The sequence below is a fragment of the Gouania willdenowi genome, chromosome 15 (genome assembly GCF_900634775.1).
Source record: "Gouania willdenowi chromosome 15, fGouWil2.1, whole genome shotgun sequence".
NCBI lineage: Eukaryota > Metazoa > Chordata > Actinopteri > Blenniiformes > Gobiesocidae > Gouania > Gouania willdenowi.
Genome location: NC_041058.1, coordinates 24,223,655 through 24,248,868, shown reverse-complemented (window position 1 = coordinate 24,248,868; position 25,214 = coordinate 24,223,655). Strand labels below are relative to the sequence as shown.

Genomic DNA, 25,214 nt, shown 5'->3' with positions numbered 1-25,214 from the left:
AAATGAAGATGCCAAATACATTTTACAACACTGTAATAGAGTTGAAAAGGTCAACTCAAAGGTTACTGGGACCAAAACCATTCCAGAGCTTTTCCATAGCCAGGTGAGGTGATGAGTGCCAACTGTTTTTCTCTCAGACTTATTTGCGTCTCTACTCGTGTACAGTGTAAATTACTTTGGAGGCTTGTTACACCTCCTACTGTGCCACTTCTTGTCTTAATGGCGCCAGAGGTGGGCAGTTTGCCCCGGGTCACTATTTTTCACCCATTTCTTCCATTTTATACTCACAGGGACCATTCTTAGTCTCTGGATACTCACAGATTCGACAATATTAGTGTCTTTACTGGTCATATGGGAGTTGGTTATGTATGACAATGAACCTAATGAGACGCTATGCTTGGCAAGCCAGCTGGGAGCATAACGCCATAAACATGCCTAGTTAAGCAGTCTGCTCACTGACCGCCATGACTAGTGTTTATAGCGTGGAGGGTTTAGATGTGAGTGAGGGAAGAGCGTCGTCCTCCTCCAACAGCTTCTCGGAATAATGACGTACTCCTGCCAAGTCAATCCGAGGTGAACTTGAATAAGCAAAGGGAAAATGAGGACAATGTTTATTGAGCCTAATTTGTCTGTTATTATGTTCTCATATGTGCCTGTTTTTATCCAGGAGATGCTCGGATGCTGAACGATGTGGGCAGAGCGCTGGTGCTCTACAGGCGGGCGGTCATGCCCTACGCAGCTTACTCTCGTAAAAGGAAAGGCTCGAATGATGAGACTGAAGTGCAGCAGTACGCGGGGCTGGTTGGCCAGGACTGTGCGGAGAGGATTCTGCTTTATCGCTCTTAAACTCCCTGCATCTTTCCACTTTTAAAGATGAATAGAATCACACACACACACACACACCCCAGCAACGTTTGTCTCCCTTTCTGTGTGTCAGTGTCACCTTATTGTCTACTAAGTGCTTTCTGCTGCCTCTACTTAGTCTCATCATGCTTTCTTCCACACATGCTGGATAAATACTTAAAGTTTTATAATTATCTGCAAATATTACAGCAGGGAAACATTATCCGAACTGGGATCCTTTTTTTTTTTTTTTAATCGCATATTATTGTGAGTTATTTGTTGTCATTTACTCTTAAGCCACAATGCAAAAGAGCAGCGAGCCACACTGTTCACCAAACAGACGAGCTGTATTAGTTAACAGCGTTGCCACTTGAAAGGTTGGCTTTTTGTGGATTGTCTCTGTGTTTATGACTGTTTGACTCATGCTACACCTCAGCTATGTTTTCACCTTGAAATGACTTAAATGTGCTTCTCTATGATTTTTGGTTTGACAAAATAAAGGTGGTGAAACCTCGTCCAGTTTTTCTGAGGCTTTATTTTACTTTCTTTACATCTCTGATCTCACTCGGTTTTTGTGGTGCTGAAAAAATAGTAGCGAACAGTAGTGCTGGGCGATATATCGAGTTTTCTATTTTAGCAATATAGAAAATTACAATATCCCCTATATCGATATATATATTTTTATAGCTTATTTTGTATCAAAATACCAGTTCTAGGAGTCACTGCTTTTTCTACTTCTCAGAACTTAATGAAACACAGTTAGATGGATTGCTGATCTACCACTAAACAAGCCACACTACAGAACTCACTCACACGTGCTGTCCCTTAGAGCAGTTGGTTCTCTCTCTTATTTCTGAATCCAACTACCCTCAAACATTTTGCTCTGAATACTTTGAAAAAACAACTGTACCGCATAATGATGGAATTATTCAGTGATAAAACACATTTTAAAGAATCCCATTGTAAATAAGTAGAATGAAACGGTATTTAGTGTCTAATAAATAGATTTATCTGTACAGCTTTTATAATTTCTGGTCATTTCCCGCCTGGTGTGAAACCAAGACTGACCCTTGTATTTTCAGCTCATGTTCTTATTAAGATAATTAATATGATTATCATTTTTAACTAAAAATAAACATTACAAAACCCCATGTTTTTATGCTTTCTTTGTTAATTTTATGCTTTCTTTCGCTCAAGTACTCCCTGTAGTGCTGTCGCGTACCTCCATTTGAGAAACACTGCCTTAGAAGAGAAAAAGCCAAAAGTGGCACATATTGTGCAGCTGTTTGTGCCTGTGTGGCATTTTCATTAGCAATTCTAACCCTGAATTGTCTTTCTGGTGAGACTTCATTTGAATTAAAATTATCAAGATTGATATCGTATATCGCCAATTTGAGAAAAAATATTGAGATATGAGTTTTGGTCCATATTGCCCAGCCCTAGTGCACAGTAGTAAGCTAATTTCTTCAGTGTACGTTCACGTATTAAGTCTGGATAGAGACAAATGACGGGCAGTAATCTAGATGAATAGTGAAACTGCAGACTGGTTAAGTGTCGGCCTGACCTTGCACTGGGCGTGCGGTTGTGCAGAAGCTTGATTCTGCAGCCAGCCCTCCTGTCTGCTCCCATCCACACAGAACAGTGCAGTGACTCACTCTCTGCTCTGTGAGCTTGACCTGAGCTGTACAGCAGGCCGTGTCCTAAGGAATTAAAGCATTCTTCATGAAGGGAACACTGATGCTGGCCGGTGGCCATGTTGGATTCACTGTGTTTCTCCCACATTAGGCATGCCTTCATGCTGACCTAAAGTGTGCACACACAAAGGCAAAAACACACTTTGTGACACAAGTGTGTGTGTGTGTGTGTTTTGGACACGCAATCACAACAACTTCGTCTTGGTGAACACCAAAGATTTGCACATTTATCACCACTTTGGTGATTTTAATGTTTTCATTTTTAGTAAAAGCTAGAGGTGTCTCGATCCAATGTTGATATCAGATATCGGTCCGATATCAGCCAGAAATCGATATTGGATTTTATCCAATATTTTATGTTTTATATTGATTTTATATCGGACTGCATCTAAAATCACTAATATAAGCGCTCCAATAAAATGTTCTGCTCCAGTACTTCTATCCATAGGTGACTGTGGTTCACACTCCAACAAATTAACCTACTATTGCTGACTATTGATCTCTGTTTGAGTAACACTTGATCAAGTCTTTTCTAACATTCCTCACTACAAAATAAGTAATAAAAGTATGCATGATTTGTGCTGATATCGTAACGGATCAATATTGGTATCGGTCGATACGCAAGGCCGCAATATCGGTAGCATATATCGGAGGTGAAAAAGTTGTATCGGGACATCCCGAGTAAAAGCCTAATGAGTTTGAAGGTCACCTATACTTACATTATTTCAATATAATATTTCTCAAGAGAATTCTTCTCAATAAACCTGAGCTAATTCTTCGGTACAAAATGCATTTACATTTTATGAAATGTCTATTGTCCAAGAAATGTAAAGAAAATAACGCCTTTAAACCAGAATTATTAAGTAGGATGACTAGAAAAGCCTACATGTTGGAAAAAAGCCAAACGTATTGTTGGTCACAGCAATCTTTAGTTTTGGATGATAATGAGTAGGGCTGTCCCGATGCAACTTTTTCCACTTCCGATATGAGATCGATATTGCAGTCTTGCGTATTGGCTGATACCGATATTAGCACGATTCATACATTATTATCACTTATTATTTTGTCGTGTAGAATGTTCAAAAAGGCTTAATCAAGTGAACAGAGCAAAAGTAAACAACAGTAGGTACGAGGAAAAACTCACCCATTTGTTTTTAACCTTAAACATAAGAGTATTCTGCAGTTGAATATGAATAAGAAATAAATGAGAAGACCATTAAAAATAACACGAATACATCAAATTATGACAAAGACTTTATTTTTAAAGTAGCAAAATAACCACTAGCTTCAATATAAAAATAAGAATACGAATATCCAATGAACTGCTTTTATTGTAGTTCTTAAAATGGTAATTTTTAGATGCAGGCAGATGTAATCTGTTCTCATTTTTGTTGCTGTTGCTAATATCAGACCAATTTCCAATATTGAACAACCGTATCTCACAAAATCTTGTGACTGTGTAGTATTAGGGATTTTAGGTTTACACAGGTGATTTCTTTAACATTCAACACCCTGCCTTTTATTTGATGAGTAGGTGAGGAAAGCTCATGTTCCCTTTTAGTGAGTGAACAAGCCAATGGCTGATCAGTTCTGATTCCCATTGACAAAGCAGCATTTGTGCAAGGGTCGGTTTAATTATGAGTGAGTACATGTGTCGGCCCCATTACCATATCGTGTCCTGCCCAGAGTAAATTCTGCATGAGTGAGCTGGGATTGGCTTCATTAGACTGTATTCAATAATAACACTGATCTTTTTTGTCATGTTGTGTCCTTAACCTTGTGAATCTGAAGGCACTTTAGAGCAAAAATAGTATTAAAATCCAAATATTCTATAGTCCAGTGATTAGTCTAAATGTTTTGTGTTGAATGATATTAAACAAATATGAAATTGCTTTTCACTAACATTCAATGATCACATCCATAGGCGCACTATAGACAGAGTATGTCATTTTATAAGGCTCCCCACGCCAGTTGGGAGCCCTGAAATGAAGTCCAGTCATGACATTTACTAACTTTTTTTGTTATGAATAAATACAGAATTTAAGAAGATAATTAAAGGATTATTCTAAGCCGTGGCTAGTGTTTTTGAGACATCAATCGTTGGACTCCAAAGTCACACAGTGTGGAAGATCAGCCGACAGGTATAGGAATAACTGTACAAATTCCTCCCCAATAGGGACCTCCCAGTCACGTGACCCCTAGCCCAGTGTGAGCCATTTTGACGCTCAACGACTGAGCGGGACGTCATGTCGTCGCAGTGCTTATCATCCGAAAAAGCTAATTACAAGAGGAAGATAAAGGACTTTTGGTTTTAGAATCAAAAATTGAAAATCAACCGATTTTTAATTGTTTGTTTATCCCTTTTTGACCCTGATGAAGATATATGCCTTGAATTTGAAAAACGGAAATCAAGTAACAACGCGTATTTTGTTTTTCAATTTCCTTTTCTGAACGGAAAACTCATTAACCAAAACACACACTGACTTACCAGTAGTGACTCTGTAGCTAACGGAGCTGTTCCCTCTTCTCGACACTTTTTTTTTTTTTTTTAAATGTTTAAAAAAAAGGAATCAACCATGCACTGTTAGAACCGTTATCATAAATGGCAACAGCTAAACATTTGATTAACAATTGATTTCATGATTAAATCAAAAAAATTTATTTAAAAAAATCAGAAAATTGGGAGCCTGATGTGTCCGGCTAACGACAAGCTAACGTTATGTTGAATGTTTGATACTACACACAAACATTGCATTTTTTATGGTAACAGTGAATTTATAACATTAAATCCCAAACTCACAGAGAAATCATTCATTATCCTTCGAGGGGACCACTGACCTGATCCAAGATGGACACTGCAAAGCTGATTGTGTGGAGTTGGAAGCCAAACAACGCCATCAGCATTTTGCCTGTTTATTGCCCCCAGCCACTTGCTTCTCCATTTTGTTTCTTTTGAAATACGGTATAAAGATATTCATGAATCTGATAGAATCCAACAGCACAACATTGCTCCGGCATGATAGCGACTACCTGTAGACCGTCAAAATGGCTGCTCCAAATGGCGTGACGTCACGCGGGATGTCCCAATAGAGAGGATACAAAAATTGGCGTAAAGTCACTGAAAACAAATATCCATGTGGGCCGGAAAAACACAAATAGCAAAACTGAGGAGGAAAAATAATCTAAGGATCAAGGTTCTGTATTTGTTTTGGAATTTTTGGTGGACGCATGCTGAGATTTTGTGCTCGTCGGCTCATCGAACCTTCTTTAAATGCTTGTTAGCTTGGAAATCCATGCTTATACTGTATACTCTGCATTAGTTTATATTTCATGAAAGTTAAATGGTAAATGGACTTGATTTATATAGCGCTTTATCCCCACACTGAAGCAGTCTCAAAGCGCTTTAAATAACAGCTCATTCACCCAATCACTCTCACATTCACACACCAGTGGGACAGGACTGCCATGCAAGGCGCTAGTCGACCACTGGGAGCAACTTAGGGTTCAGTGTCTTGCCCAAGGACACTTCAACACATAGTCAGGTACTGGGATCGAACCCCCAACCTCTCGATCAGAAGACGACCCTCTACCACCTGAGCCACGATCGCCCCAAGTTAACTAAAATAAACCTATCATGTGACATATGAAGCTTTACACATACTGACAATGCTAGAAACGGCTCTCATCACATCTCCCTTGTGTATTAAACTAGGAGTCAGGCCACAAACATAATAGTTTCTTCCTGTTTGTGGATGTAAAGCTGTGGGCAGCAGTTTGACTTGTCATGAGGTACAGACTGTCTACATTGCAGGCAACCTTTGTTACACACTATACGGGTGTAGAATGTAAACACTGCCTCTGCCCACAGTAGGCAGTTTGTGTGTGTGCTGTTTACTCTCGGCCCCTGAGTGCGTGGGCTGTTTGTTTGCATTGGCATCTCATAAAGACAGTGTGAATTTACATGTTTGTTTTCTAGTCTTCTCTCATGCTCACACCTCTGTCCATCATGGAACCCATGTGTGCGCCTGTATGTATGTTGCCTGTTCCATTGTGATGCAGACATGAAGTACAGACGAATGTTTGTACTGGCACCCAAACCAGGCCCCCCATTCCAACGGAAGCCCCCAGGCCAGAGGAAGTGCTGGGCTCTTTTGTTAAACAAGTCCCCCCGGATTAAGGCATATCACAGCCTAAATGCAGGGCCTTTCTCTTGGGGATTATCTAAAATCCAAAAGGGGGGCAGGAGGGGGTGGGGCAGTGGGACTCTGTCACCCAAATTCAACACACTGTCACCAGGCTGCTCCCTCGCCCTCCTCCTGAGGGTACAGGACATCAGGGGAGACATTGTGTCTCTAGCGACAATGCCAAAGTGATTAGCCTGGGATATTTAGAGGACGATTGAAAATATATTTCAATGAGAGTCTTTCAAATTTTACAACATACTGTCACACATGAGGTAAATTATCATACAATTTATTATATCAGCTTTAAGGCAAAGTATTACATTTCCTTTCACAAAAAACAAAAGAAAGTAATAAACTCCATAATATTTAATCTAATGAAGTTGTATATCATATTAATATATTCAATCTGCGTGTTAGAATTGCACAATTGGGCAGATGGAATACATACTACAATGTAATAATAGAATATAGTGTAGTATATACATATATATTGTATATATTCTATCCATCCATCCATCTTCTCCTGCTCATCGGTAGCCGGATGATCTTTAGCAGGGAAGGCCAGACTTCCCTCTCCCCGGCCACTTTGTCCAGCTCTACCCTGGAGAACCAGCTCAGCCGAGAGGCATAGTCTCTCCAGTGTGTCCTGGATCTTTCTTGAGATCACCAATGGGTGGGATGTGCCCTGGATGCCTCAGATTGGAGGCATCCACGAGGCATCCTAATCAGGTGCCCAAGCCACCTCATCTGGCTCTTTTCAATGCAGAGGAGCAACAGCTCTACTCTGAGCCCCTCCCAGATGGCTGAGCTTCTAGGGGAGAGCCCAGTCACCCTATGGAGGAAACTCATTTTGGCCTTTTCTACCCGCAATTTTGTTCTTTTGGTTATGACCCAAAGCTCATGACCATAGGTGAGAGTATAGGAACAAAGATCAACCAGTAAATCAAAATCTGTGCATCACTGCAGACACATCACCAATCCTCCTGTCAATCTCTTGTTCCATCCTTCCCTAAAAAAGTGGATCACCACCCCAGGCTGCAAGTCTAGAGACACTGCCTTCAATGTCCAGTCTAGTTAAAACTTCATAACCTCATGCACCAGCTTCATGCACGTCCCTAGAGCCAGCTTCTGTAGCTGGGGATCGGATCACCAAGCCTTTGACTGCTCCCCGATGCCCACAATGCACCTATGATCCCTCTTGCGGGTGGACCCACGTCATCCTTTCGGACTGTGCCTGGCCGGCTCCCATGGACAGAGACCCAACCCCAGGCCTGATCCACGGTGGGTCCCTGGTTGTGCCAATTTAAGCGATGTGCACTTCCTTTGTAGTTTTGTTCACACGTGGTTTTTGAACTGCTCTTAGTCTGACCTGTTACTGGGGACCTGTTTGTCTTGGGAGACCCGGGGACGTTAAGCCCCAGACAACATATAACTGCCAGTATTTTTCGGGTGCTTAAACCCGTCCACTACGTCAAGTTGGCAGTTCACGGGGGACCATCCTCATCATCCTTTATTTCAGACTCAGGAGTCCATTTTAAAAACATAGACACAATTAGTATTCACAAGATAAGATTTAATACATACATACAATATATATAAAATATATTGTACAATGCTAGTGTACTCTGCTACAAGCAAATGGTTTTTGATGCAAAAGCAAAGGTTGTGAAAGACTGGAACTTAACACTAATACATTGTACTAGTTCATACTGCTGTGTATCTATCAAGACTGTTAAGTTATGCATTTTTAAAACACAATTAGCATGTCTCACAGGTGGTTATAATATATTGGCTGCCCTTCCTACGTTGTTGCTTGTTTACTATAACACTTTGTAAAGTTCAAAGTGACTTCAAAAAGGATTCATGTTGGACGTATGTAAGAAACAAAGGTTGAAATGGTCTTTTTTGAGTTGAAAAAACAAAATATACTGTGATATCTTAAAATACTTGCTGCACAAAGATGGTCATCGTGAATTTAATATGACTTAATCTTGGCTTTTCTCTACGCTAAAGAACAACAGATGCTTGTTCTTTTAAAGTGTCACTTTTTACTACTAGAGATAAACACAACATTGCTGCAGAGATAAATGTGGTCGTTACACAAACTCCCCCAATGAGAGTTGGGGCTTAATGCCCTTCTCCACTCAGCGCTTTACATTTAGGCTGTTTTTCTGTTAACCCCTCCCTTGCTTGACTGCAGTCTTCTCCCCTCTGCCTCTGGCACAGGCCTGTGCATCTCCTTTTTTCCATGGTGACCATACATATTCCCACTGGCATTAGAATACTAATGTGTCAGTGTGAATGGACCAGGCTGACGGGAGGTGGTGGGAGTCGGCCGACCTCTCAATATGTGCTCTGTCTCATTTGGGGAATTTAAATCTTATTTACTTGCTCGCTGCATGCTGCTTTTCTGTCTCTGTCTTACTCAACGTCACTGCAGGGACTGTGCTTACTTTTTAGAGCTTCATAAAGAAAGTAGGTTTTATCAAAGTTTGCGGTAGGTAAGAGTGAGAAAACATACCTCCTTTAAAACAGTGATTCTCAACTGGTGGGTCGGGACCCAAAAGTGGGTCGCGAACAGCAGGTCAAAAATATGTCTCTCAAGTCGGACTTTGTCTTTTAGTTTGAAAGAAACTTTTATTTTGATAGGCATGCTGTGAAATGCATGTTGCACAAGGAAATATATAGATTTATTTATAGTTATATATGCATGTTTTCAACAGCTATGTTTGAAAAAACAGAATTTGGTTGGTTGAATTATAAAAAAAAGTGGGTTGCAATTTAATGACCGTCGCAAAATATGGGTCCCAGGGTGAGAGCAGTTGAGAACACCTGCTTTAAAACATGTGTTTGCCATGTCTAATGTTTTGGTCCATAAAAGCCTATGCAGTGAATATTTGCAGAACCTATTCTGCTAATCTGGGACATCATGTTTGGTTCGATCCACCAACACCACATCACACCACAGACTATCCAGGAGTTGACTGATGCTTTGATCCAGGTTTAGGAGGATATCCCTCAGGAGAACATCGTTGTCTCATTAGTAGCACGCCCAGATGTTGGATGGAGTCCATACAGGCACGTGGAGGAGGCCACACACTCTCATGATGCTCATTTTGACTTGTATTGAGGAATTTCCACAGCCAGTGATCAGATTTTTCCACTATTACTCTAAGTAAGATTCCATATCCAGACTTCCAACAGATCATTCTATTGATCATTCTTGTTATTTTGTTTGCGATGCATTCCACTATGTAATGAATGAATTCCATCAACTGGAATATTTAATTCCTTGAGATCTAGGATGTGTTTTTTAAGGTGCAGTCTGTAATGGTAAAAGCTAGCATGATTTGTGCTAGCAAAGCCTCCCGTCAGACCCACCCCTTCCATCCCCACCTGTCAGTGTTTCATCCAAAGCCACGCCCCCACAAGCTTGAACACACATCTGATAAAAAAAAAAAACCCTGTGCTCGATATTTTTGGGAAAGATGCCACAAGGTGAGTGTGGATGCAGGAGAAGAGGGCGCTAGAGGGGGGAGTGGACAGGACAAGACAAGACATGAAGACATCTGATTGGTTCTTTTCATTCGGACCAAGTGGCAGGGATTGGTCAGAGTTTTTACAGGAATGCAGCTGCCACAGAGGTCTGATTCTTTCCATTCCTTTTTCTAAATACATATTGTATTGGCTGCTCTCAGGATGGAAAGACTATTTCACCCAGTATACCAGAAAGTGTTTGTGATACCCCATTAATGAGCAATGGGAGAGTGATGTACATGTTTCAAGATTTTTTGTCAAAAATAATCATTCTGTATTTATTCTATTCAAATGGTTTTAACTCATTTTGTCAACCAAGTCGCTTACCAGAGCTTACGTGAGCAGATAATTTTAGATGTTTTTCAACAGTAGCCAATACTTTTTTATGGCTATATTCCAAAGAGAAAGTATTGGGATTCATGTACCTACTGGTATTTTTGGCCCGAACACTGATGTTTTTAAAAAACTAACATTGACAAGACTAAGCTATAAACCTTTCAAAATCTATAAATTACTTGCAGAATCTTTGCAGGTCTGTTCTTTTCACACCCAAAGCTTGGTCCAGCTGTACAGTATTATCTCTCCTTTTTTGTCTACACCTTCTCCAGAAAGCTCCACACATGGGCAGTCATTCCTGATTAGCCACACATTTGAGAAATGTCAAAAATGTTTCATGGGTCTTGTCTTGGCTTAAGTGGTGGGGTCGAGCATCCGTATGAGATTGATAAAAGAGTACCATGAGGGCTATGTTTAGGGGAAAGAGCACCCTTTGCTCACATCTGTTATACCCACAATCTACAGAGAAACCACATGTGACGAGACGTCCTGCCCTAAATCATAGGTATTATTCAGAACTAACTTTTGTTCTTTGCAAAAACCAGAAAAAGGAGGATATTTGCGGACTATGTATTACCTTTTAGAAGATCAATCTACCTAGTCAGACAGCCGTTGTTCTGGTTCACACACTACGGCTGGTTAAATAGTAGCAGAAATGTTGCGCTCTCTGGCAAACTAGCCACCACGTTCATGCCAGATTAAGTGGAAGTGAAGTTGGAGGACTTTACTCAACGGAACCCAGATGGATGAAAACACAACAGCATTGGATTTAAAAGATTATCTGAAAGCTCTTGATCTGTTACATCAGATATTTGTTTTTATCCAACAGTCCAATTAGCACACATTGTTGATGATGAGAAGATGTCTAAGACAAACTTGACGACAGGCGATTCAAGCTGTAGATCTTTTGCATGTTAAGCAGCCTTGTCACAACTGTATTTTGGTTCCAAAAGCTGTTCTTTTTACAACATGATGATTTCTTGGTGATTTTTAGTTTGAGGACCAGAACTGAACAAGTTTCATGCCAGTCAGAATACGACCGGTGTTCCCCAGTGGCAGAAAAACAAACCCACCTAAAGCACAAAAAGATGCGGGAAAATTGAGATGGCTTTAAAATTCATCAAATCTCATGTTCCTCTATTAAATGCAATGCACAAACAGATAGAATCTTTCAATGCCCCTCATCACAATTTCCACAGCCACCAGGATTGTTTACGCACTACTACAGGCAGTGAAATGATGGATATAGATCTGGGATCTTCAGTGCAGAGGGTTCAGCGGTCAGCCAACACATCCGTATAAATCACTGCTGGTTTACATACTTGTGTTGATGTGATTTGCTTGGACAGCTCACGTGAAAAGAGAATCCATGTCTGGGTTTTGACTTTGTGGTCTTAACGTGGCGCCCATAAAATGAACTGAAAAGGAGCCACAGCCAGAAATTACGCTCTCTCCAAATCTGAAACCTCTGATCCATACGAGAGAAAGACAAAAGGGGAGATTTTCTGATCCCAGCCATCCACTGAGGCATGCAGCCTGCTCTGGTCGTGTACTGCCACTGTGGTCTCTGGATGGAGGCCCACAAGTGGCTCTGAGAGCCTGGTCCTCATCCCTGATGTTATTAAATGTGCGTGAGGTTGCAGGCTTAAAGGGTTTTCTGCAGGTCTTCTGCTGATGCGTGATGTCGGGTAACACAAATAAAGCCTTCATCCATGTCAAAATAAAGCATTAAATAAAAGATACATCATATAATGAACTTAGATGACCGTGTTCAACTTAAAGCCACAGCTAAACAGAGACAGAACACTTGGGTTTCTTATTTCCTAAGACTTTTGCTTTGGTCCACATATCAATCAATCAATCAATCAATCTTTTATTTGTATAGCGCCAAATCATAACCAATGGTATCTCAAAACACTTTACAGTAGAGCAGTCTTAAGGACGGACTCTTCATTTTATGGATACACACACATGCATATATATGTATATACACATACATATGTATCCCACACCCAACATGAATTCATCATGGCGGCAAGGAAAACCTTCTGTTAAGCAGCAGGAACCTTGTGTGGATCCCATTCCTATGATGAACAGCCATCCACGTTATGCTGTGTTGGGTGTGTGCAGAGGAAAGGGTGGAGACAGAGTTGTTGAGACTCTGTAGCTCCACACTGAGGATCTCACGGACCTGCAAGACAAAAGCCAGAAGGAGTACAGGAGCAAACACACAAGGGAAGAAGCAGACATAGAGGGAGTGTTAGAGAGAGGAATGGGACCCTCTCCGGTCCCTCTCTAACCTAAATGACCTCTCTCTTAACGCCCTCTCCAACCTCTCTCCAACCGAGCATGCCAGACCCCCCCACCGGCAGTCTATGCCTATTGCATCTTAACTATGAGCTATGAGCTGGTTCCTAACTAAAAGCTTTACCAAAGAGGAATGTTTTGAGCCTAACCTTAAAGGTAGAGAGGGTGTCTGCCCCCCGAACTGTGGTTGGTAGATGGTTCCAGAGAAGTGGGGCCTGATAACTGAAAGCTCTTCCTCCTATACTACTTCTAGAGACAAATGGAACAACGAGTAGGCCAGCATTTTGAGAGCGTAGTGTTCTGGGGGGATTGTTTGGCACTACAAGCTCCTTGAGACACATATGAGGCCACAAAGAGAAAAGTTGGCAAAAAAGAGCTTTCGGAAAATATTCAGTCCAAGGACAAGCAAGCCACAAATCTCCACTTTGGCCGATGGATCATGCTGAGTGAGCAAACATCAGAGGGCAGTAGATGAGGAAGCAGAGAAGAAAACAGTGTGGTACTATTTAGTCAAAGGGATCTTTGTATATGGATTGTTGTGTCACACATGGGGAGAATAAAGGAAGGTAGTTTTGAAAAACCAAGAGAAATAAACACCATTGGGCCGTCTGGGCCTCTTGTTTCATTTGGCAAATTGATGCTCAGTTAATTTCAACCCAGTCATTATCCAGGAATTCTGAGTGAGGGGAATAAACTAGGTCTTTCTTTCATAGTCGTCATCCTAACCTCACCAATTTTTTCACCTTATTTATCAAAACAGCCTTTCTCTGTGCAGCTCTTTTTTAATTGTTTTCTCTCTTTTTCCTAATACCCAAACAGGTCCCAAATTGTGTTTTAAAATGTGCGCCTGGATTGATTTATAACTGTTACTCTGTAAAATGCAAGATAATTTGGGGTTTGGGTTTATTAATCACTGTGGTGGCCTTTTTCTGTAATATGAAGACTAATATAACAAAAACCTGATCTGCAGTGCTGCGGGAAAGGAAGTGTTTGGAGCTTTGGTCATGTTTCCAATATGTTCTCTGAATGGAACTGTTTTTCTGTGGTGGGAACGATGAGCTTACGTTGGTCGGTGGCCTCTGGGTTTTACTGTTCAGTAAACAGAGCTGGGGAAAAGATGGTAAACACCGCACATGCGGCGAGCCAGAGAAGCTTTAGTGTGTGAATCGAGACCGTCTGTGAGAGGTTGCATAGAGAGCTAATCAGTGATAGATACAAAAAGAGAGGAGGGAAAAGAAGTATGGCCAGATAAATGAGAGGGTGGAGTTATGAGGGGGAGGGAGAATAAAACCCTAGAAGGAGCCGTAACACTTTTAAAAAACATAAATAATAATTGGTGTCATTGGATAGCGAGACAGATGGAGTAAACTAGCAGACAAAGACAGAAGAAGACAGAGACAGTCAAGCATGACCAGTATTATTCCTGATCACTTCACTGGAACCAGGTTTCTCTGGAAATTACCATCTCAAACTCGATGAGAACCCCCCCCCATCCCCAATCGCTGTAGACCAGTGTTTCTCAAATGGGGGTGCGTGATGGCACTGCAGGGGGTACTTGAGAGTGAACGAGTGAACATTAACAATTGAAAGCATTAAGAATTGGGGTTTTATAATGTTTTTTTGAGTTGATAATCCTCATAACAAACAAACAACCTTGATAAGAACATCAAGAGGATGACCGGAAATTATAAAAAGAATAACAATAACTGTATTGAATTGGTACTAAATAATGTTTCATTCAACTTATTTACAAAATGGGATGCTTTAAAATGTGTGTAATCACTCATTCATTCCGTCTTTATGCTCTATAGTTGTTTTTTCATAGTATCCTGAGCAAAATGTTGTAGTCGGACATAAGGGGTTACTTAGATTCAGAAATAAGAGAAAGGGGGTACTTGAGCCAAAGAAGTTTCCTGTCGACAACACATTCATCATCTCTTTAAGCTTACACCTTGTGTAGCTTTTCCAAAACAAATTTCCAATTTTTTGTCCATCCCTCTGTCTTTCAAGGCTGCCCTTTTAGATGATCTCATCTCCTGACCAAAGGATCGTCACTCCCACCCCTAACTTTCCTCTTTGTTCCTCTTTGGTAATGAATGCAGCTGGTTGTGGACAGAGTGCTGAATTCCTGGCCGACCGAGGTGACTTTCCATCACAGTGACGTGTGTCTGCAGACAGGACTGGCCTCACTCTGGCAGGGATAGTCCTCAGTCCAGGAGTGAGATATGGGGCTGTCGTCAACAATGATGCAGCCTCAGAAAAAGACGGAGAGAGAATGTCGCTGATGACGGGATCCTGTTTGGACCACAAAGTTTACCTAAAACCTTGGCAGACAAAACTGAGAAAAAAACAGACGAAATGTTTTTTTTTTTTTTATTCCAGTAGGAGATTTGCATTCCACGATAAAAATGAGTTTTGCATTTGTGACAGCTGCTTTTATTTCACAGAAAATGTTTCAAATCAAGATTTTGATAGTCACGTCGGAATATCACAAGAACAAGATGGTGATGTGGAGACTGCAAGAAAACATGTTTTGTTCCTATTGTCACGAAAGCATCTGCATTTGATTATCACATTAGATGTTCATTGTCCATGCATGATTGTATGTGACACCAGGAAAATTGTTTTCACTAAATCAGGAAAAATAACATTCATTCCCACAAAACTTATATGTATATCAGCGAATCACTTTTATCCTTATGAAGTCATTTTTAAAACCAGACATAGTAGCACATTTAGATATATTTTTTTAAAAATCTTTTGACAAGAGTGCAATTTATTTTCCCCTTCTGTATATTTCAAATCCTTGCATTTGCTGTCTGGTCCTTAAGAGCAATATGGTCACAGTTAATAAAAATCATTTTTGTTATGCTGTTTGTCAACAAATGTATCTTTCTACAATAATCAACACTAATTTAGAGTTGCATTAGTTACGTACGTGCAAAGTCTTTATTCACAGCTACGTTCCCTGCAGTTGATTATTGATATCAGCTTACTTTTCATAGTTATTGATGACTTTTTTCCTAAATTTAATCAATCACAGGTCAACACATCAGTGCGTAGAACCGAGCTTCTCTGCTGTCTGTCTCCAGTTTTCGAAACTATGCTGAAAACCGAGAAATTTCTCGTGTAAACAGGCCTGGTTATTGTGTGAAAAGTAGGGGTGTGCATTACCACGAATCTGACGATACGATACGATATATCCCAATACTAAACAATACGATATGCACCGTGGTATATCACGATATCAATAATTACAAATTTTACAAGTACAAAAGCTTCCAGTCGTGTGAATGACTGGCAGTTTTAAGATCCTCTGAGTGTGTTTTTCTGTCGGTCGTGGATGATATTGAAGTGGGCGTGACCATCAGGGGTGGGATGTCACGAGCTGTCAATCAGAGGCTCTGACAGGCAGACGGGCTTTGGAAACGTGTGACAGAGGCCATCTGAGGCCTTCATGGCTAACATGGGGGGCCTTTTATGGGTTGATCAAACTGCTGACCCCCTGTCACCCTGTGAACAGGAAACACATTGGCAGATGAATGGAGAGATCATGTCAATGAGGAGGATGGTCTGACACAAGTGTCTGCTTGGGGATGAGTCATGTGGAGTAAGAGGAGAAGAGGAAAAACATATTTTTGGTTGAGTAAATGCGTGTTCAGATCCGATGTGGGTCAGTGTGTACACTACACTGGACACTGGAATGAAATCACTGGAGATACCGTGTTGTTTGTAAGTTCTCCCTTATTAAATTGCAGTAAAATTTCATTTCACAGAAAAATCTCTTTGACTTTCATCGCATCACAAATCAGAACAACACTTGCTGAACTGTCCATGAACTTCACTCAGCTTACCAGGGTGTGATGGTGGTTATAGATGTCTACAATATTAGGACCATGTTGGTAACGTTACTGAACGATAACAAAGACAAGACTACTTTGCGGCCTGCCAACATTTACAACAAAACACTATAATAACAACCGATGTCACTGTAAATATACAGTACACGACAGTGCATGATTGCACCAATTACCTCAAGAAACTGGTCCCCAGTATTGGTAATAAGCTACCAGACCAATATAGCTCATAAATAGAGGTCGACCGATATGGAATTTCAAAGGCCGATGCAGATACCGATTTAAAAAAAAAAGATAAATAAAAAAATCAGCCGATGGCCGATATCTAAAGCTGATTTTGGAAGCCGATATTTGAGGCAATATACTTTTTTTTTTTTAAAGCACATTGATTATGAAAGACAATTGAAACACTCAGATATAAATATATATAATAGAAATTAAATTAAATTCAACAATGGAACTCTTAACATTTATTGAACTTTAAATATACTCATACACAACCAAGTAAAACAAAAATCCTTATCCTATTAATGATATAATAGGATGAAGAAAAATTTGATCAGGCACTATTATATTATATCCTTTTCCCTTTTCTATGTGGCAAATATATTTTATTTGTAAGCTTATTGGCTTCTACCTCTTTCATGCTCATGCTATTATTATTATTACTTTTTTGTCAAAAGGATGTTTTTTTATGGTCTTTTGTTTTTCCTTTAATGGCTGAAGTGCTAAATAAAAAATATTTTAAAAAAAGTTAGTAGAAGTCGACCGATATATCGGTCGACTTCTACTAATTATCCCAGTAACGAATGGATTTCATATATTTCCAAATGGCTACAGCCTGACATATACAGTTATCACATGGAAAAGTACACAAAGGACAGTTTACATGTACATAAATCTTTAGATGTAATAACCATGTACTTTGTGGCCATTTGCAAAACTTTATGTGTTATGACACTTGTTCAGGGTTTTGTGCTTTGAGGGTTATCCTGCCCTGCCTGAGACAGAGATTAAAGACAAAACCTTATGATGGGTGCATGTACACAGATGGTACATACTAACAACCATGTTAATGGCCTGGAGCCATCTTTTTTTTCTTCTTTTGGCAAACGGATGAGCTCCCATCGGGATGTTATACAATTTCTATCCATCTTTTTGCTGGTGTGTGCAGTAGTCAAGACAACAACTTCTTGTAATTTTGGTTTTCTGCTTTACTCCGCCTCTTAACAATAAGAAATGTTCTGTTTTCTGCCCCTTGGGTACGTGCGCATATCTGCAAATGACGTTGCATAGAAACCTATCTATGGAGAAGCTCTTCTCCTTCCCTGTGGGTGAGTGTTGTTGGTAAATGTATGGGGCGCAATTACAATTTAGGTCAGGGATCAATATAAGGAATAAGAAGAATAGGGTTGTTTCTAATTGGGTTTAAACCACATTTCCTTCTTCTGTGCTCAAGCCTCCTCCTCTACCCATCAGCTAAGTACAGTATTGGTAAACAGATCATGTAGCATTGCAGCAGTGAGCAGTCACGCTGATGATGGAGAGGGATGACACAACTGATGATGAGAGAACGGGAGGTTCATGTAACAGTAAAAGAGAGTGAGAGGTTTCTTTATACACCAATGTTGGTTCATTTATCCCTCATCAGCACAAACATTCTTTCAGGCGTCTGTACTTTTGAAATAAAACATTAATCTTCTCTCTTTGTGGGAGTTTTTTCTCCTTATATCATACACAAGAATTCTCAGAGAAGTCCAGGTGAAGCTGCACATCAATCTTCTTCCTAGAGTGCTCAGAGTTAAACACCTTGATGCAAAGACAGTTGACCTCCATGCTGAGCTTCAGGGCAGTGAAATAAAGCTCCCTTCATTTTTCATGGTTGTGTGTGTGCGCCTGTGGTTAGTTTAGTCCAAGCTGGCTATCTGGATTTAAGACAGGGCCCCTGTGTGCTGCGTCTGGTTGTCGGGTCTAGGGCGTCCTCCCGTCCCATTCTATCCAGGCTGGCTTATTTATGACCCAAAGCCAAGACCTGGTCCAACAGCCAGGAGACAAAGATGAGAGGAGGGATTGAGCACCACATAACCCTGGTACATTCCTCTACACACACACACACACACACACGACCTGACACACATTCACATAAAAGGACACAGACACCTCACAGATAAGAAGGTAGAAATATCTCAGATACTCTCATTATGCAAGAGCCACTATCAATCCTACTCAGGAATTCTCCCAATCTTCATTTTTTTTCTTCAGTGAGCCTAAAGCTGCAGTTCGTAGAATCCTCTCTCCACTCCATTATAAAACCGAAACTCTACCGGTATTTTTTCTGAACGCTCTCAGCGACTTTTTTTTCAGTATAGATTAGTGACAAATGTATGGACTTTATCTTGTGTTATTGGAGATTTTTCTGATGTTTTAGAGACTCTAACATTAATGCACATATCACTCTAGTTACTGTCCGGAGCAACGCACAGATGCTAGTGTACCAATCTGTTCATTTACGACCTCTAATGAAGAAGACAAAGCAGACAAACTGCTGACTTTCACAGAGTTTTGGTTCTGCTATCATGGAATGGAAAGGCTACATGTTTACATTGTTACAATGTTTTACAAACTATGTTCTCAAAATATTTTTCTTGTTTGTATTTACATTTTTAAATACATTTCATTTCAATTCAGTTTTTAAGTTTTACTGTTTCAATATTATTATTGTATTTTAATGTTTTACAAATATTAAATCATTTTAATAATGTAAATATTAAAATCTAATTATTTAAAATTTTCCCACCCCCCTGGGCACCCTTGGTTTATAGGATTTAGGGTTTGCTCTTGAGCTCTGCAGATCTCAATGAGTAAACCTAAGTTGAGACTAATCCACAGTATGAAATACAATTCACACTAATTTGTGCCATTAAAGGTTTCCTTGCACCGTTTAACTTACACCCTTATTTCAAATATAGTTAGTAAAGTAACCAGAAACTATAAGTGCTACAAAATTTCAGCCATTTCAGCAGGTAAACAAAGCCATTTGCAGCATTTTTTTGGTGTGGGTGTACATCGGAGTAGACGGTCAAGTGAAAACAACCCTCCACGCTCCTTTTCCTCCTTTTTGCTTTAACACTGTGTACGATTGGACCGCCTAGGAAAGCAGAGGTTGATGTTTTCTCCGAAGCCGAGTGCGGATGGGGTGCATTCCAGAGGAAAGCTGTGTAAATCCTTCCATTGATTTGGTGCGAAACCCTCCTGACCTCTGGAATACATTAGCAGATTAACCATTGAGGTCATGTGTACGCAGCTCTCTGAGCTCAGCCACCAGCTTATTTAGACAGTGCACCAACCACAGTCTGCCCAGGGGCCCCACAAACACACAGAGACCCACACCTGCTCTTAGCCGCTCAAATGCCACTTATAACAGTGTGTGAGTGATCTCAGTCCAACCTGGGTTCATCACATCAGATCTGCTTGGTATATCCATTGAAGCATTCCTTAAACTGCACTTTGATGTGTCAGATGAAAGGAAAGAAAGCTGCTGCTGTGCAGCGATGGTTGGGGTCAGGTAGTTTTAGGACAAAAAAGACAGCAGCTGTTACCCCCAATTTCCACTGGATGCGTAACTGCTGGTAATCGCAACAAAACTGATACGTTTCCATTCTGGTCTATGTGTCAATTTCCACCACACGCGTATGCGTTCCGTACTGCTGCGTAACTAGTCCTTGTTGCATTAGGCCAGGGGTCGGGAACCTATGGCTCGCGAGCCAGGTGTGGCTCTTTTGATGATTGCATCTGGCTCGCAGATTTCGGCTTTTCAGATAAAACATAAAATATTATCGCTTGTTTTAATCCATCCATCGATTTTCCACTGCTCATGTCTTGTTCAGGGCTGCAGGATTATGGGTAATCAGGTAAGAGAGCTACTGAGCAGGGTGCAAGCTAGCCAGCAGCAACTCCGCCTATGGACCCGGCAAGGTGACTATAATTCCGCTAGTTTTGCTGGATCTTTAGCAATAGTGAGGAACGGAAAACCATTCACAGATGGCGAGTATGCTAAAACGTTCATGCTGGATGTAGCCAATGAACTTTTTGATGATATTCCGAACAAAGACAAGATAATTAAACGGATACAAGACATGCCTCTGTCGGCAAGAACTGTTCATGATCGTACCATCATGATGGCAAACCAAGTGGAGGAAACGCAAGTGAAGGACATAAATGCCTCACAAAGTACCAACCAGACTACAAAGCCATCAGCAAATCCATGCAGCACCAGAAGTCGCATTAATGGTGAGTATTATAACAACATTATTTAAAAGAATAAATTCAGAGGCTTATTATACTCACATTTAGTTAAATTCAGGCTTAAAATATATTATATGGCTCTCACTGAAATAAATTTCCAAATATTTTGCTTTCATGGCTCTCTGAGTCAAAAAGGTTCCCGACCCCTGCATTAGGCAGACCTTCTATTTTTGCCGGAGGTGCTGCATAAATTCAACAAAGATAAGTGCGGGACAGGAAGTCGTACACAGACAGAATAAACTATCCAGTTTATTTTCAAAATAAAATACTGTATTCAAGGCTCATAGTATTACCATCCATTTTCGGATCCGCTTGATCCTTTTCAGGGTCGCGGGGGTCTGCTGGTGCCTAGACCCAGCTGTCTTTGGGCGCTAGACGGATGTTTACCCTGGACAGAAGATATGCTTGAGCAAGTTTGGTGTCAATTGAACAAAATCTGTGGGAGGGGATAGGTTTATGATATTTTACAGTTTGGGAATTTTCTAAATGTTTAAAGTTAGAGGCTTGCTGTATCCTCCACGACGATTGGCCTGTTTTTGCAGCTGAGGGAAAAAGAAGAAGAAAAAGAAGAAGAATCCCTGGTGTATTCTAAAGTAGAAAAGGAATAATAAAAAAAAAAGATATAATAGGTGTTGAAATGTTCCAGTAAGGTGTGTTTGCAACATAAAAAGTCTTTACCCAAAGAACATGTAGTTTCTGAGAGATGGTGGTCAGATGACTGTGAAAGTGATTCGACTGCTATCCTGATAAAACTGGATTTGGAGAGTAGAAAACAGATGGATCATCTTTTGTCACATTATAGCAAATTCAACATTTTACACTGCTAATTATCACGTGTACAAGCATAAGTGACAATAGAAAGCACCGTCCTTCATGAGTTTGTTTTATTTCACTGATAATTTTAACTATTAACTGCATTGTTACCTATTAGATAACTTCCTGTCATAACTACTGTATTAGTACAGAATGATTATACAATTCCTTCAAGTCAAGAAACACTTGTATTGAACACATTGTAGAAAATCATGGGTTTTAGAAAGTATATCATGAAAAAAGGTCACACTGATGGATGTATTTACAGAGATTGGCTAAACTCCACAGATGTATAACCAAGCAATACTGTGTCAAACATCTTTTCCATTGATTTCCAACTTTTATCCATGTGCTTTTCATAGCTTTGTGAGCTCAAATAAAAGCTAACGCAGTGTTTAAGAGCAAGTGGTCACTCACCTGGAATTGTGGACTCATCCGTGTGGGGTTGAGGGGGTTGTGCTCAGGGTCAGAGGGAGACTTGGTGGTCACGGACCAAGAGTTCCTACAGGAACCCTGCACCCCCTGTCTGACCGGACACATGGCCAACACCCCCCCACTCCTCACAACGCCCCGGGGACACAGGTCACAAACCTGATACCCAGATGGTGACTGCTCACTAAGAAGACATAGAATCAGCAGATTTTGGAAAAAACCAAACTGTTACATATCTGATGTTATCATGAACAATAATGTATGTATTGTGGGCAAATGGAAGTCACAGCAAACAACTGGGCAAATAACAGGGGGCAGCAGTTGTTTGTGTGAGTTGTTGCAGTTGAGTGAACACATCAACAGTCTAGACTGTCTGAGGGCTCTGATTGGCTGATACATCACACATACATTGGGATGCAGACGTAATCAAAACATTAGCAAAAAGAAAGAAGGAAGTTTACCTAAGTGTACATGTAGGACAACATCTTAGCAAAAATATCCTTTAAAAATGAATGCAATAATAGATTGATAATGTGAAAACTCCAGTGTTTGGATGTCATTTGGATATTTAACAAAGACAAAGTAATAATAAGATTTAGTTTGATAAGGGAAGTGGGTATCAAGAGACTTTATCCATGATGTTTAGAAATAAACAGCATTTAATCAGAATCAGAATCTGAAGTACTTTATTCATCTCAAGGGGGAACTACTTATGTCGCAGGTGCTCGAGGAATATTACAAATAAAAAGAATAAACACTGAACAATGAAAGAAAAAGAAAGAAAAAGTTCATAATTAAGTAAAAGACTGTTAGTTAAAGAATGATTAAATACAAGTGCACACATCACAGATAACATAAGATAAAAGATAACATCAAATAAACATAATAATTCAAATATACAAATTGTCTCTGATGATTGTATCTGTTTGGCTTGAATCTTTGAAGAGCAGTTGAATGTTTTTGGGAGGGACATGTGCAATTTTGTTGTGTTTATTGTAAGACAATAAAATGATTCTATTCTGTTGTATTCAAATGTACAAATATAATACAGATATATACAACAATCAGTTATATTCTATTCTCACCTATATTTAGCAATAAAATGTTGAAAGTGTCTATTTTTACCGCTGCCGATCGGACAACCCCCGGCGCTACTGGTATGGTTACTAAAGTACAAGTACGTGGCGTCTTAGGGTTAGTGTTAGGTTTAGTCTTAGTCATGCGACCTAAACTGACCAATGACTGACCTATCATGTGACCTAAACTGGCCAAATAAGGGCGCTGCGTACGAATGGAATGTTGGTAAATTGATACGGCAACCGTATGGATAGTCACTGCCTAAAACGTTTGTTAAACATGATAAAGACTTATTTTATTTTATTATTTTTTTTTGTATTTTTATCCTGCACAAATAATCAGGAAGTAAGGAACAGGAACAGGAACAGGAACAGGAACAGGAACAGGAACAGGAAGAAGGTGAATTTTACATTGAAGGCAATTTACGTGAAAGACATTTATTGAAATAAAGTGAGATTTCAGTTTAATAAAGGTTTGAAATCATTATTTATATTTTAAAATTGATGCATTGGTTATTTAAAAATAAAACACATTTGTAGAGAATTGATCCCTAAAACAGGTGGATAGAGTCTAATCTTTAAGTTGTATAGCTGTCACTGTTGTCCATATTAATGGCAGACAGTGTGTGTGTGCATGTGTTTTCTGGTCAAAAATATCTTTGAGATTATTTAAAAGCCCGATGGACATTCCTGTTTAATCTGAGCTAAAGTAGAAGCACATTATTCAGCTCTGACTCTTCGCTCTTCAGGGGCAGCTGGTTGAGAGGTGGCCTTCTTTGTCATGCCATGTGTGAGTGAATTCTTTCATTTTCCCTGAAAGAGCTTTCCCGCCCTCCAGCTATCTGCACCCGGGTTAATGTTTACACCAGGACTGATTTGGTTCTTCTGAGTAATGCTAGGTAAACAACAACAGATCACCTCTGTTAGCATATCAAGCCCCAGTGCTTGAGAACAATTTGGCTCCTCAGCTGGAGAGCAAAACGCCGTCTTTGATTTATGCCTCAACTTTAACTGAACCTGGGGTCATGTTCCTCTTCACTCTCCTTTTCCCTCTCAGTTTCCCTATTTCCATGCCTCCCTTATTCCCGTTGACGGTTCTACACTGCTCTTCTCTTTGGACACAGAGGAAGAAGATTCTCCCCAACAAATCCTCAAACTGAGTGCTGCATTTCAAACATCGGGTGGGATACTTAAAGTACCCCCTTAACTCCACATCTGTCTTTTTTCCCTCTAGCTTGGGGTCAGAGGTTGTCAGCCAACTATTCCTCGCCCTATCAACCGTTTGACAGCACAGTGTTGACTCAGCATGTTTGCGGTCTTTCAGAATTACAGAGTAAAAACACAACTTGCAGGTTTTTCGGCAGCTGAGTGTGTCAGCAGGGAGTCCAACACGAGTCCAAATAATAACGTGACTTCAATACTCATATAGGTGACACTTGATATATCCTATACTCAAGTAGAAGTACTGTTACTTGATTGAAATAGTACTCAAGTATGAGTCAGTCATGTATAAAATACTCAAGAACAAGTAAAAAGTTGCTCAATAAAATAGTACTCAGAGTTACTAGTTACTTAAAAGTTTATTGTTGGTAATAAATCTTGCCACGGTTGTCTTGCATACAGTAAATATCTCATTTATAAACTAAAAAAGGAAGACATTAGATCTTGCACAATTGGAACTACATTTATTTTCTACAAAGGCATCTGTATAAAAAGGTTTGTCAAAATGTAATTTTGAAAGAATAATTAAAATGTTTTTGGGCTTCTTAGAGCAAATGCAGATGGGTGAAAAATAACATGACATGGGACCTTTAAAGTGTAACTAAACCC

At 40.0% G+C, this 25,214-nt stretch overlaps 1 protein-coding gene across 3 annotated transcripts in view; it reads left to right on the top strand.

The window, feature by feature from the left end:
* Window positions 1–1,357, top strand: part of ate1 (arginyltransferase 1) — a 72,816-nt gene extending 71,459 nt beyond the window's left edge. For all 3 annotated transcript variants that reach the window (XM_028468330.1, XM_028468331.1, XM_028468328.1), the window contains one exon: window positions 668–1,357. In XM_028468330.1, coding sequence (XP_028324131.1) covers window positions 668–846 — 179 coding nt within the window. In that variant the 3' untranslated portion in view covers window positions 847–1,357. The remainder of the gene's footprint in view (window positions 1–667) is intronic.
* The last annotated feature ends 23,857 nt before the right edge of the window (window positions 1,358–25,214 follow it).